The 18,348-nt window shown below is 43.2% G+C and overlaps 1 protein-coding gene across 2 annotated transcripts in view; it reads left to right on the forward strand.

The window, feature by feature from the left end:
- Positions 1 to 355: 355 nt before the first annotated feature.
- Positions 356 to 18,348, forward strand: part of GNPTAB (N-acetylglucosamine-1-phosphate transferase subunits alpha and beta) — a 112,782-nt gene continuing 94,789 nt past the window's right edge. Inside the window, exon 1 of one of the 2 annotated variants that reach the window (XM_003405293.4) lies at positions 356 to 585. In XM_003405293.4, coding sequence (XP_003405341.2) covers positions 469 to 585 — 117 coding nt within the window. In that variant the 5' untranslated portion in view covers positions 356 to 468. The remainder of the gene's footprint in view (positions 586 to 18,348) is intronic. The other variant, XM_023538866.2, reaches the window with a different exon arrangement.

Here is an 18,348-nt window from a genome sequence, read left to right on the forward strand (position 1 = left end):
AGGGGCTGGCCCTGAACAGTCGTCTAGGCCATCCTTGTAGCTGGGGTACAAACAGCCTCTGGATTGCCTGACCAAACCCTGTAAACAGATCCTACCCCGGCCGGAGAGACAGTCGCGCACGCGCAGAAGGGGAAGGCGCCTTGTCGTCCCTCGGCCCCTCCGCCCTCTAGGTGGCGCTGGAGGGCCCGCCGCAGCCGCAGCCACCACGCTTCTAGCGGAGCCGGGCCGGGGCGGTGCTGGCTGCCTCGTGGGCTGCGGGTCCGCCTCCGCTGCGCTGAGGGCGTGGGCTCCGGGCTCCCGGAAGCGGCGGCCGTGGCGCGGAGCCGAGCAGGCTTCGGTTCCCGGCGCAGCAATGCGCGGCGGCTGGAGGCTGTGACCTGAGTCCGGCGGCCCTGCAGGGGTCGCTGAATGGCGGCTCGCTGAGGCGGTGGCGGCTCCTCCGGGCGTGGCGTGGCGGCGGCCGGAGTGATGCTACTCAAGCTTCTACAGAGACAGACCTATACCTGCCTGTCCCACAGGTATGGGCTCTACGTCTGCTTCGTGGGCATCGTTGTCACCATCGTCTCCGCCTTCCAGTTCGGAGAGGTGAGTACCGGCGCTGGAGCCCCAGCCAGTGCGCCCTTCCCTGAACCCGCAGGACCCTCAGGGCGCCCCCCAGCCGTTGCCCTCGCGGTGCCCCGAGTCCTGGCGCGCTGGCTTTCGCCTTCCCATCTTCCCTGCAGCACCGGGGACCAGCTCCGGAGCCTACCCTTTCGCCGTAGGCGCCGAGAGCCGGAATCCTCTCCCCGGGCTCCCGTTTCAGCATCTGGGGTCGACATCTCATCCTCCCGACTGTTTGGGGGGATAGGTGGTCCTTCTGCCGACGCTTCTTCCTTGCAGGTGCTTTCTTCAGGGTCCTCACGTTATTGGAGTGTCTTCCTCAGGCCTTGTCCTCCCTCCCCCACCCCTACTTTCAGATCCTCTCCCCGGGACTTAGAGTTTGTGTCTTCTCCTGTTCTTCCAAAGCATTCTTAAATTCTTGTTCCCTGCCCCTCCTGCAGTTTTTCTCTTCTGTGACACTTTTCTAATCCTTTCACCTTTGACAAAAGAACCTTATATTCTTAATCTCATTTTTCCCGGATCGCAAAAACTTTTGTCCAAGAGGCATGTGTTGTTTGCGTGTGAATTTTGCAGTGGGGAGAGTGTACTGGGCCAGAATTGAAAGGATTTAGGTGTGAAGGGGGCTTTTTGCGCTTTTGGTCTGTTATTTTGGACAACTGTACATCTGGTAGTCCCTAGAGGTTCTACTGGTAGGTCTGGGCACACTGACGTGAAAGATTTCTTGGCAGCTCCAAACCCATGTCCCTATTCCGGGATCAGCCAAGGCTAGGGTCCCCTTCACGTGACCGAGAACAGGCAAGTGCCCTGGACTCCAGCATTTGACATCCTGGGAGCCAGGACAAGCCCTTGGGTCATGGGATAAGCTCGTAGTATAGTTTTCAGATCACACAAGCCCAGCCATCTTGAGCTGCTTGTAATGTGCAATAAAGTCGTTATGTTAGGCTGTAAACTCTTCAGGGTCCAGGCAAGTTGTTTACGACGTGGAAACAACTGGATTTAATAGGTTGTATGCCCCTTTGGATATATACCTTAAACATCTTGTTGAATGATACAGCTCTTTGGGTTAGGTTTAGCAGTATTATTTCATTATTGGCAGTCTAATAAGATATTCGTTATCATAAACAAGTATATAGAAAACATGACCAGGTTAGAACTGGAATAAAATCACATGAAAATATATGTTAGAGAACACCACTTTTAAAATTAAATGTCTACAGCAGCTAGGGGAAAAGCTGTATTTTCAAGATGTTTGAAATCTGTCTCCTTGTTCTAATTTTTCTTTCGATAGGAGGTCACAAAAGGTTTTATTTATTTTCTGCTGTAAAAATATATATAACGACATTTGCCAATTCAGTATTTTTCAGGTGCACAGTATAGTGGTTAAGTGCCACAGCTGCTAACCTAAAGGTCAGCAGTTCGAATCCACCAGGCGCTCCTTGGAAACTGTGGTGCAGTTCTACTCTGTCCTGTATGGTCGTTGAGTCGGAATCGACTTGACGGCAACGGGTTTGGTTTTTTTTTTTGGACAGTATAGTGATATTAATTACGTTAATCATGCTGTGCAACCCTCACCCATAAGTGTTGCCAAATTTCCCATTACCGCAAGCAGAAACTCACCGCGTCCCAACACAAAATGTTTTAAATTTAACAGAATGGTTTTTAGAAATGCCACCGTGTATATTTGCTTGAAGTCTGTACCCCTACTGTATCGTTAGCTACTGCAGCCCTGGCCCAAGCACAGTGCCAGGTACAGAGTAGGCAGTCTGAGTGTTTGCTTAATGAAAGAATGAGTTATATGGCATGATTTCCAAGTGTATGCTTTTGGTAGTTCTTGTTTCTAGGGAATGGGGGAAAAAAAAAGTCTTATAGGATAAGGGTGAGAAGATGCCCTAAACTTGGAAAAGTGCAATAGGTACTTAATATTCTACACCTGCTGTTCTGTCTTTGTTTCGTATTTTGCAGCTAATACAATGAATGTATCTATGCATAGTTAAGTGCCTTATTGCCTTTGGAAGATTTTTGCCCTTGATTAATTTTAAGCTAGCTGTTTAGTAACTCCTGCTTAGTGTGAAGGTGACTTAAAGGCATCAGTTGTTAGAGTTTTTCATTCTTTATCCTTTTTCCTTTTATTTCATGCCTGGTTATTCACGTACCAAAAAGAAAGATGTCTTGAAATGGTCACAGATCTTAAAGTTTGGAATGGAGAAAGGAAACCAGGAGTAAAGAATGTCAGCAGGTGGCATGTGAGGTGGAGGCAGCTGACTCAGTACCACTAACGTATCACCTGTGGTTAACTTGTCCAGTGCGGTGGAAAACAAGAGGAGGAGGAGAAGGGTTCTGCAGACATGGGTTTGAATGTAGACTCCAGTAATAATCACGATAATAGCTAATGCTCACATAGTGACATAGCGCTTACCATGTGCCTAGGTACTCCCCTAATATACTTAAGTGTCTTATATATATTGGCGTAGTGGTTAAGAGCTATGGCTGCTAACTAAAAGGCTGGCAGTTCAAATCCACCAGCTGCCCCTTGGAAACCCTAGGGGCCAGTGCTATTCTGTTCTATAGGGTCGCCATGAGTAGAAATCGACTCGATGGCAATGGGTTTTTTATATGCATTAACTCATTTAATCCTGACAGTGAAGAAGCCCTGGTGGTATAGTGGTTAAAAGCTCTGGTTGCTAACCAAAAAAACATCAGCAGCGGGAACTCACCAACTGTTCCACAGGGTACGGATATGTCAATCTGCTTCTGTAAAGATTTAAAAACCTATTACCGTCGAGTCGATTCTGACTCACAGGGACCCTATAGGTCAGAGTAGAACTGTCCCATAGGGTTTCCAAGGAGCACCTGGTGGATTTGAACTGCTGACCTTTTGGTTAGCAGCTGTAGCTCTTAATCATTACGCCACCAGGGTTTCCGGTAAAGATTTATAGCCTTGGAAACCCTATGGGCAGCTCTCTGTCCTGTACATTCGCTGTGAGTCAGAATCAGCTCTGCGGCGATGGTTTTTGGTTTGTTTAACCCTGACAGCATCACCCCTGTGAGGTAGGTGCTGTGAGTATACTCACTTTACCGGTGATGGAGCTGATGTATAGAAGCTGGGTCACTTGTAAAAGTTCATCCAGCTAGTTTGTGGCAGATCTGGGCTTCAACCCCAGGCGGTCTAGTTCTAGAGCTGTGTTCTTAAAGCACATATCTTTACCATCTCTCGAAGACCTCAGGCTGTCCCTTACATGATCTTGGGAAGAGCTCTTAACCTCTCTGAGCCTCAGCTTCTTCATCTTTAAAATGGAGGCAGAAAAACTTTCCTCGTAGGATTGATGGTGAGGATTAAATGAGACCTGTATGTAAAGCACCTAGGACAGTTCTGGCACATAATAGACCCTCAATAAATGGTAACACTGGTGGTGACGTGGTTAAGAGCTATGGCTGTTAACCAAAAGGTTGGTAGTTCGGATCCACCAGGCGCTCCTTGGAAAGCCTATGGGGCAGTTCTACTCTGTCCTTTAGGGTTGCTATGAGTCAGAATCGACTCAATAGCAATGGATTTGGTTTGTTTTGGTTTATGCTGCTACTGTAAGGAGCCGTGGTGGCGCAATGGTTAAGCACTCAGCTGTTAACCAAAAGATATGCAGTTTGAACCTACCAGCTGTCCCATGGGGAAAAAGACCTGGCAATCTGCTCCAGTAAAGATTTTTTTTGTTGTGCGCCCTCGAGTCGATTCTGATTCGTAGCATCCCTATGTGACAGAGTAGAACTGCCCCACAGGGTTTCCTAGGCTGTAATCTATATAGGAGCAGATCGCCAGGTCTTTTCTCCCGTGGAGCTGCTGGGTGGGCTCGAACCTCCGACCTTTATGGTTAGCAGCACAGTGCGTTGTGCCAACAGGGCTCCTTAAGGAGTACAGCCTAGGAAACCCTATGGGGTAGATCTACTCTGTCATATAGGGTTGCTACTAGTTGACATGACACAACATCAACTGCTAGTGTTATAATTATTATCAGCTATTTTTGTATCCTTAGTGTGTATTTTGGAATATACCCTTGAAATAGAATATGTTCCCCAGTTAATGTCATCAATTTGTTGATAAGTTTACTAAGGACTAACATCATCACTGTTATCATTTATATTGTTATCTTTTTATATGTAATATGTTAGAGGTATTGACTGCTGCCTTTTGATAAGCTATTTGTATACGCAGACAAATTTTGAGGGTAAAAAGTGGAGTTGAGTAAAAAAAAAAAAAACAAACAAAACAAAACCCAAGCCCGTTGTCGTCAAGTCAATTCTGACTCATAACCACTGTATACAACAGAGTAGAACTGCCCCATAGGATTTCCAAGGAGCGACAGGTAGATTTGAACTGCCAGCCTTTTGGTTAGCAGCTGAACTCTTAACCACTGCACCACCAGAGCTCCAAATATGTATTTTTGTTTCCTCAAGTTGAGTGAGTGAAGTACTTTCTGGAGAATGCTTGGGAATTACCTGACCAAACAAAGCTGAAATGTATCCAAAAGTGACATTCCAGCAGGGCGTCCTGATGGTAAGGATGGCAGGGTGGAGCTTTTGTGGGTGATGGACTAGTTGCCTTGGGCAAATCACATGGCCTCTAGGAGCCTCAGTTTTCTCAAGTACAAATGAGGACGCTAGGTTAACTCTCCTTTTAGGACCTGAAACTTGAGGAATTTCCGTTTTTAAATATTCTACTATTTGGTACTGTATAACCATTCAAACTTGTGCTTTCAAGGTAAAAAAATTATTTCAGGGCTGTTGTAATTTAGTTGAGGCATTTATATACAAGTCCACAATTTTTTTTTCTAAAACCTTTAGAACTGCTGCATTGCCTTATAATTAAATAGCAATATTTTTTTTATAGTGAAATGTATGAGTACTCCTATTCAATGAGATAAATGGACTATAAATAGGTTCAGGTCAGTTTAAGTCAGGTTTTGCCACCAAATGAGTTCCAGTCAGGTCAAGTTTTGCTAAGTACAGAAAGACCTTCAATTTTCAGAGCTTTTTGGATTTCAGGATTGCAGATAAAGGATTGTAGATCTGTGGTGTATATGTGTATCTGTGCGCGTGTGGATGAGTGGTGTATGCATGTAAAATGCATGACTTCTTATGTGCATAAAATATGGAAAGAAAGAATCATCCCAGAATTAATTTGCATAAAGAAGTCAGAGGTTCAGTTAGATTCTATCCATACTGAATAGTAACTTTTCCTTGGCCTCCCTGCTCCCTTTTGGTCTCCTACCTTCCATTGCTATTTTGGATTTCAGCCAAAAAACCAAACCCACTGCGGTCGAGTTGATTCCAACTCAAAGAGACCCTGTAGGACAGCGTAGAACTACCCCACAGTGTTTCCAAGGAGCGGCTGGTGGATTCGAACTGCCAGCCTTTTGGTTAGCAGCCGAACACTTAACCACCACACCATCAGGGCTCCCCATTTTGGCTTAGTCAGATATTGTTCGGTAAGGATTGAAAGCTGGGCTGAGCTCGAGTTCTGTTCAGCCTCAGTGACTAATTTCTCATGCTGGCCCAATTGCAAGAAAGAAATTTATTTATCAGGTTTGTATTTGATTAGTTCACTCATTAAACATATATTTTGAGTGTGTTCTTTGCCGAAGGCAACAAATAGGCAAAGTTGAAACACCTGGCCTAGGAGTCAAAGACAGCCTCTGGTTGGATTCTAGCTCCCTCACAGACTGATACTGACCTGTTCCCAAACTGTTACTCTGTGCTGCGCCTGGCTGTGAGGGCCACTCTTGTTTTGTATAGATGTCTTTTGGGGACAACGTTTTCTTGTTAAAAAATAATATCTTAAAACTGCTAAACTAGATTTCTGAGACTGCTTTTAGCTTTAATGTTCTGTGAATATACATTCATTGAATGCTTCATAGGAGAAAGCAGGATCTACAACGTAATGGAGCATGTGCTACTGAGAAAATGTCAGTGGCCTCAGAGAGCCCTTTTTAAGTGGTCTTTTTCTTTTGGGGGATTTGAGAGGGATATGTGGCCCAGCTAACTGTCAGAGCAGGGACCTTGTCTTATTCCCTGCTGTATGCTTAGTACTTAGAGTACCAAGTACCCAGCAGATGCCAAATAAATACTTGCTGAATGAATGAATAAATGAATTGAGTGATTTTAACTGGCATTCTTTCAAGCTCATTTCCAGTAAAAAGTTTTCTGCTCTCTGACTTAAACTGTTACTGGAATAAGGTTCTTGCCTCTCCCTGGTCAAGAATGAACAGGTAAGGCATGCAGAATTTTCCACATGAGCAAAGCTTTACTGAATAGGCTTGTAAGCAGAGACAAGGAGGGTCTAGAGCAACGCTTACCCTCCTCTCAGAGAACAAAAGACTAGCCTGGGCTTTTAAAAGTTCTTGGGCGGGAAAAGATTCATGTTTATTCCCAGGCGTAGGTGGGGATGTGTTAACTACGGTGTCCTCACAGCGGCTTTCCAAGATGGCTCCTCTCCTGGAGGCCTCTGGGATTCGTAGCAGGACTTATTATGGGGTGTCGCACCTGTGCAGTCTTCCGGCTGCTGCTGCAGCCCCTCGCTGCCCTTGGTGGAAGGTCACACAGCAGTCACAGGTGGATGTTCTGCGCATGTGCCTGGGGCTGGTTTTCTCCAGCAGCATCTGCAAGACTAAAGAAGTTTGCCCGCTATTTTCTGATACCCTGCCCCATTGTTCTGGGGAATGGCTTTGTTTCTGCGCCCTGGCCCATTTCTTGTAACTTTGTAGATTTGGGGGGCCCTCTGTTCCCTGTCTTAAAACCATCTGTTGTTATTGTTATTGTTGTCCTCAAGTCATCTCCAACTCATGGCAATCTCTTGTATAACAGAATGAAGTGTTGCCTGGTCCTAAGCCATCTTCATGATTGTTGACATGTTTGAGTCCATAGTTTTGGCCGTTATGTCATTCTATCTCATTGAGTGTTTCCTTTGTTTTTTTTGACCCTCTGCTTTTGCTAACCATGATGTCCTTTTCTAGTGATTAGTCTTTCTGATGATGTGTTCAAAGTATGCAAGTCTAAGGCTTTCCATCCTCGCTTCTGAGGAGCATTATGGTTGTGTTTCTTCTATGGCTAATTTGTTGGTTCTTCTGGCAGTCCATGGCATATTCAGTATTCTTTGCCAGCACCACCGATCAACTCTTCTGTTTCCCACCTTTCACATGTATATCAGGTGCTTGAAAAGACCATGACTTGGGTCAGGTGCATCACAGTCATCAAAGATCATCTGTAATTACATTTTATTTCTCAGACATGATTGGTCTCCATGCTCTGAAAGTCATTCTAGTACTGTGCTGGTAGCTTTCTCAGAAAACCTGAGGCCTGCTCTTAGAATGTACTCTGTACGGTAGGGGGGCTCTCAGATGGACAGAGAATTATAGCTCATGCCTTTGACTGTCTTTATCTAGTTACGATGAGACATTGATAAACATGTGAGGACTTTGTAGTTGAATACTTGAGTACGTACACAGTAAGAGCTTAGAAAGTCACAGAAAAGGGAAGAAATTGGTGGATTGAAACAGCCTAGAGGAGGTTCAGAGACCATCACAGGGAGGCAAAAGCCTTAGGGGAAGCTTAAAGAGGAGTAGGACTCTAAATAGAGGAGACGGAAGGAAAGAAGGTTTTAGGCTGTGAGGGGAATAATTTGAGTATAAACTTGGTAATATCAGAAAAGTTTATGGTCCTTTTTTCTTTTTGAATTATTAATGGTTTAAAAATTGCTGCTGGTATTAGTCAGAAGCACTTGGTTGCAAGTGACAGAATCTTAGCTTAGACCTTGGCTTAAGCAAAAAAGTAATTTATTGACCCGTGTAATTGAAATATATAAGTGAAACTTCAGGTGGGCTTAGATCGAGGTACTCAAATGACATCTTCAAGAATCTCATCCTGTACTGTCCTCCAGCTTTGCTGACTTCGTTCTCAGGCAAACTCTCCCCATATGGGAACAAAGATTGCTGCCAAGCAACTCCAGCTTCTCTTTCACCACTTGAGTGAGCCCAGCCAAAAGAGAGCTGATTTTTCTCATTAATGCCGCCTAAACCCAGGCTGCCTGCTTGGCGAGGGGAGTGAGCACCCTTGTTATGCCCTTGTGAACCACCTGGGTCACATGCCCATTCCTGGAGGTGGGGAAGTGGTCAGGGCTGTCAGTCACAGCTGAACCACATGAACTGAGGGGGGCCACTGGTTTCCCAGAGGAGGATCACAAGGGTATTATCAAAAGAAGGGCTAGAGCAACAGATGTCCTAGTTGAGTCAAAGCCCATTTCCTTTCCTTAGCCTTGACGTTGACATTGTGACTGTGTTTGCTGTTTGCCCTTCCTCTTGTTCTAGAAGTCTTAATAGTGGGCTGCTTCTATTTTTATTATTTTATTGCTAATTAATCTGTCAACAGGGTGTCCAGCAGATGCTAATTAAGCTCTAAGGTCCCATCTTAGGGCTGTTCTCCCCTTGGCCATAGTGCTCCTGAAGACAGGAGCAGGAGGCCTGCCCTCTGGACTGATGCCTGAGATCACACTGAGGGATATGTTGATCTTTAGAGACACAGTAGAAAAATGCAGTGTTCTTTAACCCAGTGTGATTTATTATGGTTGATATGAAAGCAGAGGGGGCAGGCTGCTTTACTGATCACAGCTTGTACTTTATAAGGAGCCTTGGTGGCACAGTGGTTAAGAGCTCAGCTGCTAATCGAAAGATTGGTGGTTGAATCTACCACCTGCTCCTTGGAAACCCTGTGGGGCAGTTCTGCTCTGTCCTGTAGGGTTTCTATGAGTCATACTTGACAGCAAGGGGTTTGGTTTTGGTTTTCGTGCTTTATAATAACTTTTGTAGTCTTCCTCTTTAATTTCTTTTAAACTGTTATGAACAAGTATTACTGCAATAGATTACATGTATTCATGTTCTTTTTAAATTCCAACTTGTCTTTAGATTGGTTGTTCCAGTCTTCTGATCCAGATGCAGTATTTTTGGCAGGTGATTAGTCAGCCTCTGTGTGATTCATACCTGCACTAAATTAAGCAGAAAAAGAAGTGATCTTTCAAAAATGTTACAGCAGACTAAGGAGAGTGGGATGTACTCTGTAATCAGATGAAAACCATGTTGCCTGCTTTAAAATTGTTTCTTGAAATAGCTTCTTCTTGGTTTATCTTTCCCTTTTGGTATACTCTTTTCTTCATGACCTCATTCCCTTAACTTCATTTCTGTCTATCATTCATTCCAAATTGGGTAAAGCACCTTTACTAAATTTCCAGAAGTTGTTTATTCAACAGAGATTTACCGAGGTATTCACTCTGTGCGAGATAGTAGGCATGCAGTTTTTTTTTTTTGCTCTTGAGGAACTCATGGTTCAGACAGGACAAGCAAATAGACAATTAAAACACATTTTGAAAAATGAAACTGTAGAGATAGGCATGGGTGTCAGGCAGGGCTTCCCAGACAGGTGACATCTTAGCCGGATCTTGAAGGAGATGGCTGAGGGGACTTTTTTTTTTTTTTCTTTTTAAAGCGAAGGGTGCCATAGGTGTAAAGGTATGGATAATGAGAGATACTGTCACTTTCTAGGAACAGAAGTAATTCTGAAGGATGCAGCATCACGGGGGTAAAAAACCAAACCCACTGCTGTCGACCCTATAGGACAATGTAGAACTGCCCCATAGGGTTTTCAAGGCTGTGATCTTTACGGAAACAGACTGCCACATCTTTCTGCCGTGGAGCGGCTGGTAGGTTTGAACCATCAACCTTTCAGTTAGCAGCAAAGTGCTTGATCACTGTACCACCAGAGATCCTTATTACGTGGGTAGTGGGGCTTAAAGGGAGCCCTGGTGGTACAGTGATTAAGAGCTCAGCTGCTGACCAAAAAAGGTCGGCAATTCGACCCCACCAGCCACTCCTTGAAAAGCCTATGAGTCAGTTCTGCTGTGCCCCATAGGGTTGTTATGAGTCGGAATCAACTCGACAGCAGTGTTGTTGGTTTTTGGTTTTGGAGCTTAAAGATGGAGAGGCAGACACAGGCCAGTTTAGGACTTGCCTCGTTGGTGATGCGGAAACCCTTGTGGCATAGTAGTTAAGAGCTATGGCTGCTAACCAAAATGTTGGCAGCTGGAATCCACCAGGCGTTCCTTGGAAACCCACTGGGACAGTTCTGCCCTGACCTATAGGGTCACTATGAGTCAGAATCGACTCGATGGCAGAGCGTTTGTTTTTTTTTTTTTTTTGGTGATGCTAAGGAATTTAGGTTCATCCTGAAGAAAATGGGGACCATCAAAGAATTTTAAGTAAACCAGAAACCCGTTGCCATGGAGTTGATTTCAACTCGTAGCAACCCTAAAGGACAAAGTAGAACTGTCCCATAGGGTTTCCAAGGCTGTACATCTTTATGGAAGCAGATTGCCACATCTTTCTCCCGGAGAGTGGCTGGAGGGTTCAAACTGCCAACCTTTTCGGTTAGCAGCCAAGCGTTTTAACCACAGTGCCATCAGGGCTCCTGATTTTAAGCAAAGGAGTGATAGAATCGAACTGTGTTTTAGGATAATTGCTCTGGAAGTAATGTGGAAGATAAATTGCAGGTGGAAAACTATGAGTTGTAGTAGGGAAAGATTCCACATTGAGTGCAATGCTTCAGAATCAGCAGGCTTTGAATTTTGATATTTAGAATTGTACAGTGGCCTGAAAGCAAGGTACCTTTGCTTTTGGAAACTAGCCTTATCTATTGCTGATTTATTGTTTGACTTTGGGCAAGTCTCTTTATTTTAAAATTGTCCTTATTATATAGTATTTAAAGTAAATAACTTACCACAAAGTAACTTCAAAACCACTGAGAGCCTAGCATTTAAAATAAGCTGTTATTATCCTAAGCCAGCAGTTCTCAAAGTGTAGTCTTGGGACTTCTGGTGGTGCCCAAAACCTTTTTCCAGTGATTCTGAAGGTCAGAACTATTTTTATTATAATATTAAGACATTATTTGCCTTTTTACTTTGATTCTCTCATGAGTGTACAGTGGAGTTTTCCAGAGACCTACTTGGCATGTGACATTGCAGCTGACTGCAGAACAGACAAATATTCCACGTGTCTTCTGTTAAATCAGACATTAAAGAGATTTGAAACAAACAAGCAAAAAAAGTTTCTGTCTTATAATTTTTGTTAATATAGTTATTTTTCATAAAAATATTTATGGTAACCTGTAATGGGTTTATTTTTTTATTTTTTTAAATTTTTATTGTGCTTTAAGTGAAAGTTTACAGACCAAGTCAGTCTCTCAGACAAAAACTTATATACACCTTGCTGTATACTCCTATTCTCTCTCTAATGAGACAGCACACTCCTACCCTTCACTCTCTATTTTCCTGTCCATTCGGCCAGCTCCTGATCCCCTCTGCCCTCTCATCTCCTTTCCAGACAGGAGCTGCCCACATAGTCTCGTGTCTACTTGATCCAAGAAGCGCACTCTTTGCCAGTATCATTTTCTATCCCATAGTCCAGTCCAATCCCTGTCTGAAGAGTTGGCTTTGGGAATGGTTCCTGTCTTGGGCTAACAGAAGGTCTGGGGACCATGACCTCTGGGGTCCTTCTAGTCTCAGTCAGACCATTAAGCCTGGTCTTTTTTACGAGAATTTGAGGTCTGCCTCTCACTGCTCTTCTGCTCCCTCAGGGGTTCTCTATTGTGTTTCCTGTCAGGGCAGTCATTGGCTGTAGCCAGGCACCATCTAGTTCTGGTCTCAGGCTGATGTAGTCTCTGGTTTATGTGGTCCTTTCTATCTCTTGGGTTCCTAATTACCTTGTGTCTTTGGTGTTCTTCATTCTCCTTTGGTCCAGGTGGGTTGAGACCAATTGATGCATCTTGGATGTCTGCTTACTAACAGTTAAGACCCCAGACGCCACTCTCTAAAGTGGGATGCAGAATGTTTTCCTAATAGATTTTATCATGCCAGTTGACTTAGACGTCCCCTGCAACCATGGTCCCCAAACCCCCACCCCTGCTACACTAGCCTTCAAAGTGTTCAGTTTTTTCAGGAAACTTCTTTGCTTTTGGTTTAGTCCAGTTGTGCTGACCTCTCCTGTATTGTGTGTCTTTCCCTTCACCTAAAATAGTTCTTATCTACTAATTAGTGAAAACCCCTCTCCCTCCCTCCCTGCTCGCATAACCATCAAAGAATATTTTCTTCTCTGTTTACACTATTTTTCACGTTCTTATAATAGTGGTCTCATACAATATTTGTCCTTTTGCAACTGACTAATTTCACTCAGCGTAATGCCTTCCAGATTCCACTATGTTATGAAATGTTTCATGGATTTGTCATTGTTCTTTATTGATATGTAGTATTCCATTGTGTGACTATACCATAATTTATTTATCCATTCATCCATTGATGGGCACCATGGTTGCTTCCATCTTTTTGCTGTTGTAAACAGTGCTGCAATGAACATGGTGTGTAATGGGTTTATTTTTAAATGAGTATTTTTAAAATTTTTTAAATATTTTAATACAGAAATATCAATAGACATAATCCATTTTAGAAAACTCTTAGGAATCTTCTAGTAATTTTTAAGTGTGGAAAGCTTCTGAGACAAAAATTTTGAGACCTACTGCTCTGAGAATTTAGCAAGAAAGATGTGTTACCTCTATCATGCAGATACAAAGATAAGCCACCATCTTCTCTCACCATTCTTGCTCGGTTATAATCCAGGCTCCACACTGCAACAGGAGTGTTTTTTAAAATGTGAAACATTATATGACACCAACTGAACATGGTAGAAAATCCAAACTTCTTCCAATAAAAAAATAGCATGTATAAAATCCAAACCCGCTGCCATCGAGTCGATTCCAACTCATAGTGACCCTATAGGACAGAGTAGAACTGCCCCATAAGGTTTCCAAGGCTGTAAATCTTCACAGAAGCAGATTGCCACGTTTTTCTCTGTGGAGTGGCTGGTGGGTTCAAACTGCTTACCTTTTGGTTAGCAGCCAAGCGCTTTAACCAGTGTGCTACTAGGGCTCCCTAAATATGCTGGCCCTGTCCACTTCTGTGAGTTCCATGATACGATTGTGTATCATGTAAGTATTGCTACAAAAATGTTGTATAACAAATCATTCCAAAATTTTCTGATGAAAATTGCAAACTGCTCCTGCTTTTGTATGGCTCATGAGCTGAGAACGATTTGATCATTTTTATTTTTTTTACATTTTTTTAAGAATAATTTTTATTGTGCTTTAAGTGAACGTTTACAAATCAAGTCAGTCTCTCACACAAAAACCCATATACACCTTGCTACACACTCCCAATTACTCTCCCCCTAATGAGACAGTCCGCTCTCTCCCTCTACTCTCTCTTTTCATGTCGTTTTTGCCAGCTTCTAACCCCCTCCACCCTCTCATCTCCCCTCCAGGCAGGAGATGCCCAACATAGTCTCAAGTGTGCACCTGATCCAAGAAGCTCACTCCTCACCGGCATCCCTCTCTAACCCATTGTCCAGTCCAATCCATGTCTGAAGAGTTGGCTTCGGGAATGGTTCCTGTCCTGGGCCAACAGAAGGTCTGGGGGCCATGACCACCGGGGTCCTTCTAGTCTCAGTCAGACCATTAAGTCTGGTCTTATGAGAATTTGGGGTCTGCATCCCACTGCTCTCCTGCCCCCTCAGGGGTTCTCTGTTGTGTCAGGGCAGTCATCGGTTGTAGCGGGCTACATTTTTTTAATTGTGGTAAATATATAGGTAAAAAACATTTGCCACTTCAACAATCTTCACATGTACGGTTTAGCGTAAGAATGGTTTTACATTTTTAAATGGTTAAAAAAATTAAAAGAAGAATTATATTTCATAACACGTGAAGATTATATGAAATTCAATATTAGTGTCCCTAAATCAATTTTTATATGAACACTGTCATGCCTATTCATTTATGTATTGCCTATGTCTGATTTTGGAGCCGTGCCGGCACAGTGGTTAAGAGCTTGGCTGCTAACCAAAAGGGTGGTAGATGGAATCCACCAGCCACTCCTTGGAAACCCTATGGGGCAGTTCTACTCTGTCCTGTATGGTCGCTTTGAGTTGGAACAGCAACGAGTTCAACAGGTTAGATTAGAGGGCTGATTTAGCTTTACAATAGCAGAGCTGAATAATTGTGGCATAAATCATGTGGCCTGCAAAGCCTAAGATGTTTACTGCTTGTTCCTTTACAGAATAAGTTTGCCAGCCCTTGGCCTAAAATGGCAATTTCTCATTCTCAGAGGTGTGTGGGTCAGCTGGGCTTAGCTGATCTAGGCTGGACTTGATTGGCTCTGCTCCCCATGTTTCTCATCTTCCTGGGAGCAGTGGATCCACCTGGACATGTTCTTAAAGCAAAGATAAAGGCACAAAACATCAGGTGAATACTTGCAAGCCTTCCTGAGGTCTAGGCTGAAAACGGTGCAGTTACCTTCTCCTTTTTCTTCCTTGAACAAATCAAGCTTCTTCCTACCTTAGGACATTTGTGCTCGCCGTTCCTCAGCCTGGAGAGCACTGCCCCAGATCATCATGTCACTGTTGTATGCTGTCAAGTCAATTCTGACTCATAGTGACTGTATGTGACAGAGTAGGACTGCCCCATAGGGTTTCCTAGGCTGTAATCTTTCTTGGCGCAAATTGTCCCATGTTTTTGCCATTTCAGCAATCTTCACATGTACAGTTTAGTGTAAGAATGGTTTTTACATTTTTAAATGGTTAAAAAAATTAAAAGAAGAATAATATTTCATAACACGTTTAACCATTGCACCACAGGACTCCTTAACATGTCACTAGCTTCTACTGTAGGCTCAGCTCGGTAACACCTTCCCAGATGGGCCTTCCCTACCACCCAACCTAAAGCAGGCTCTCCCGTCAGCTCACTCCTTAGCACATTACCCTGTTTTTAAATACTTAGTGTCAGTCTGAGATTGTGTGCACACATGTTTTCTTAATGTCTTATCTCGCTCCATGAAAATATAAGCTCTGTGGGAACAGGGGCTACTCTGTCTCATTCACCACTGTATCCCCAGCCACTAGAACCGAGGCTAGCACGTAGAAGTCAGTTGAGCACAGGAATACCTTTTCCTGGTATCTGAAACGTGTTCTCGTGTCACTTCGATGATGTGGAAAAGTCACTTGTGGTGAACGGTTTCTAAATTAACTGTAACAGAAAGTATGTGGGCTAAGTTGGTATTTCAGAGTGTTTTAATTTTTGCAACAGTAACGTAAAATAGTGATTTCATTCTTTTTGCCTTTGCTCTGTAATGAAAGTCTAGTTATAGATGAGATAAAGCATCAGCTCATAATTGAAGCTGTCCAGCTGTTGCATTAATCTTCCATTGATTTCCCATCTCACTCAGTAAAAAGCACAACCCTTAGTGTGGACCACAAGGCCCATGTCATCGAGGCCTGGATTCTTTGCTGACCTGCCTTCTCCTCTCCCCTTGCACATTCTGCAAACCTCCAGGCATGGGCTCTTGGCTCTGCATGGAATGCTTCTCACCAAGATACCTGTGTGGCTTGTTCCTTACTGTCTTCACATCTTTGCTCAAATACTACCTTCTTAGTGAGGCCTTCCTACCCTACGTAAAATTGCAACTCCCTGGCACCTTCTACCCCAAGACATCTCCCCCCGCCTTCCCTTCCTTATTTTCTCCATTGCACTAGTCACCATCTGAGATACTATGTATTTTACTTATTAAGATCCTGTTTTTCTCTGCATACTAAAATATAAGCTCCATGAGGTCGGGGATGTTTGTATCCTCAACACCTAGAACAGTGCCTGGCACACAGTAGGTGCTCAGTAGCTATGTGGCGAATGAATGAATTCCTTGGAACTGCTGCAGCTGATAGTGCATCCTCCCTGGAAGTATTAGAGGCCAGATAACCATCTGTGAAGGTCACTCATCAAGGAGTTTCTACTCCAAATGGAAATTTGAAAGATAGAGTTCCTTTCAACTCTGATTCTATGACTGTTGGTTATGTGGGTATGATGGAGAGAGAAGGCTGGCTTCTAGGGGCTGCCAGTTCCTAGTAGTCTAGCCCGATTATCCAGTTTGTCTTCCTTCTTATATAGCATTTTCCATTTTTGTACCTTTCCTCAATTTGGTTCCTGCTTTGTACTACTGAGAATCTGTCCAGGGTTATTATGCTAAATGAAAAGGCTGAGTATCTAATCAGCATGAACTGTGTTTGACTTAATGATTTAATGTGGTGCCACATACGTTTTTCCTTCTTAACTATATATATATACAGCTTTTACAAGTATGAGATTACTATTCAACTTTTGTTAGACTGAGCATGTGACTTTCTTTTTAATGGAACCTTTTTTTGACTGTTAAGCTTATTTAGAAATAACTTGCAGAACCAGTATAACAAGAAAGTATCTTGTTCCTATTTTGTTTAATTAGAAAATAAAATTATATAATCAGTGACTATTATAAGAAACCAAACCAAACCTGTTGCTGTCGCGTCAGTTCCAACATATAGTGACCCTATAGGACAGAGTAGAACTGCCCCATGGGGTTTCCAAGGAGCACCTGGTGGAATTGAACTGCCGAGCTTTTGGTTAGCAGCTGTAGCTTCTAACCACTACTCCACCAGGGTTTCCAAGACTCAGTGTATTTCCAAGACTATTAGAGATTACAGAAAAACTACGTACTACTTCTTAGTAGTACATACCTACATATACATGCCTACATTTAGCGTGTGTGTGTGTGTATTTCTGAAAACTTCACTTGGGGGAAATTTTTAGAAATTCATTTCTAATATAAAAGAGTTGATGATGATTCCAGATTGATTACACAAGTTGTAAAGATAGGTGACATTTTAGAGATTAGCTACCAGAAACTCAAGCCAGATTCAGAAGAGAACATGGAATGAGGGATATCATTATTGATATCACATGGATCTTGGCTGAAAGCAGAGGATACCAGAAAAATGTTTACCTGTGTTTTATTGACTACCCAAAGGCATTTGACTGTGTGGATCATAACAGATTGTGGATAGCTTTGTGAAGAATGGGAATTCCAGAACACTTAACAGTGCTCATGAGGAACCTGTATGTAGACTAAGAGGCAGTCATTCGAGCAGAACAAAGAGATATTATGTGGTTTAAAATCAGAAAAGGTGTGCATCAGGGTTGTATCCTTTTACCATATTTATTCATTTGTCTGTATGCTGAGCAAATAATCCTAGAAGCTGGACTGTATAAAGAAGAACGCAGCATTAGGATGGGCGGAAGACTCATTGACAACCTGCTATATGCAGATAACACAACCTTGCTTGTTGCAAGTGAAAGGGACCTGAAGTACTTACTGACGAAGATCAAAGACTATAGCCTTCAGTATGAATTGCACCTCAACATAAAGAAAACAAAAATCCTCACAACTGGACCGATAAGCAGCATCATGATAAACGGAGAAAATACTGAAGTTGTCAAGAATTTCATCCTATCTGGATTCACAATCAATGCCCACGGAAGCAGCAGTGGAGAAGTCAAACGATGTATTGCATTGGGGAAATCTGCTGCAAAAGACCTCTTTAAAATCTTAAAATGCAAAGATGTTACTCTGAGGACTAAAGTGCACCTGACCCAAACCGTGATGACCTCATATCATGGGAAAGCTGGGCAATGAAAAAGGAAGACCAAATTGATGCATTTGAATTATGGTGTTGGCAAAGGATATTGAACGTACCATGGACTGACAGAAGAACTAACGAATCTGTCTTGGAAGAAGTGCAGCCAGAATGT

Source organism: Loxodonta africana, chromosome 4, assembly GCF_030014295.1.
Source record: "Loxodonta africana isolate mLoxAfr1 chromosome 4, mLoxAfr1.hap2, whole genome shotgun sequence".
NCBI lineage: Eukaryota > Metazoa > Chordata > Mammalia > Proboscidea > Elephantidae > Loxodonta > Loxodonta africana.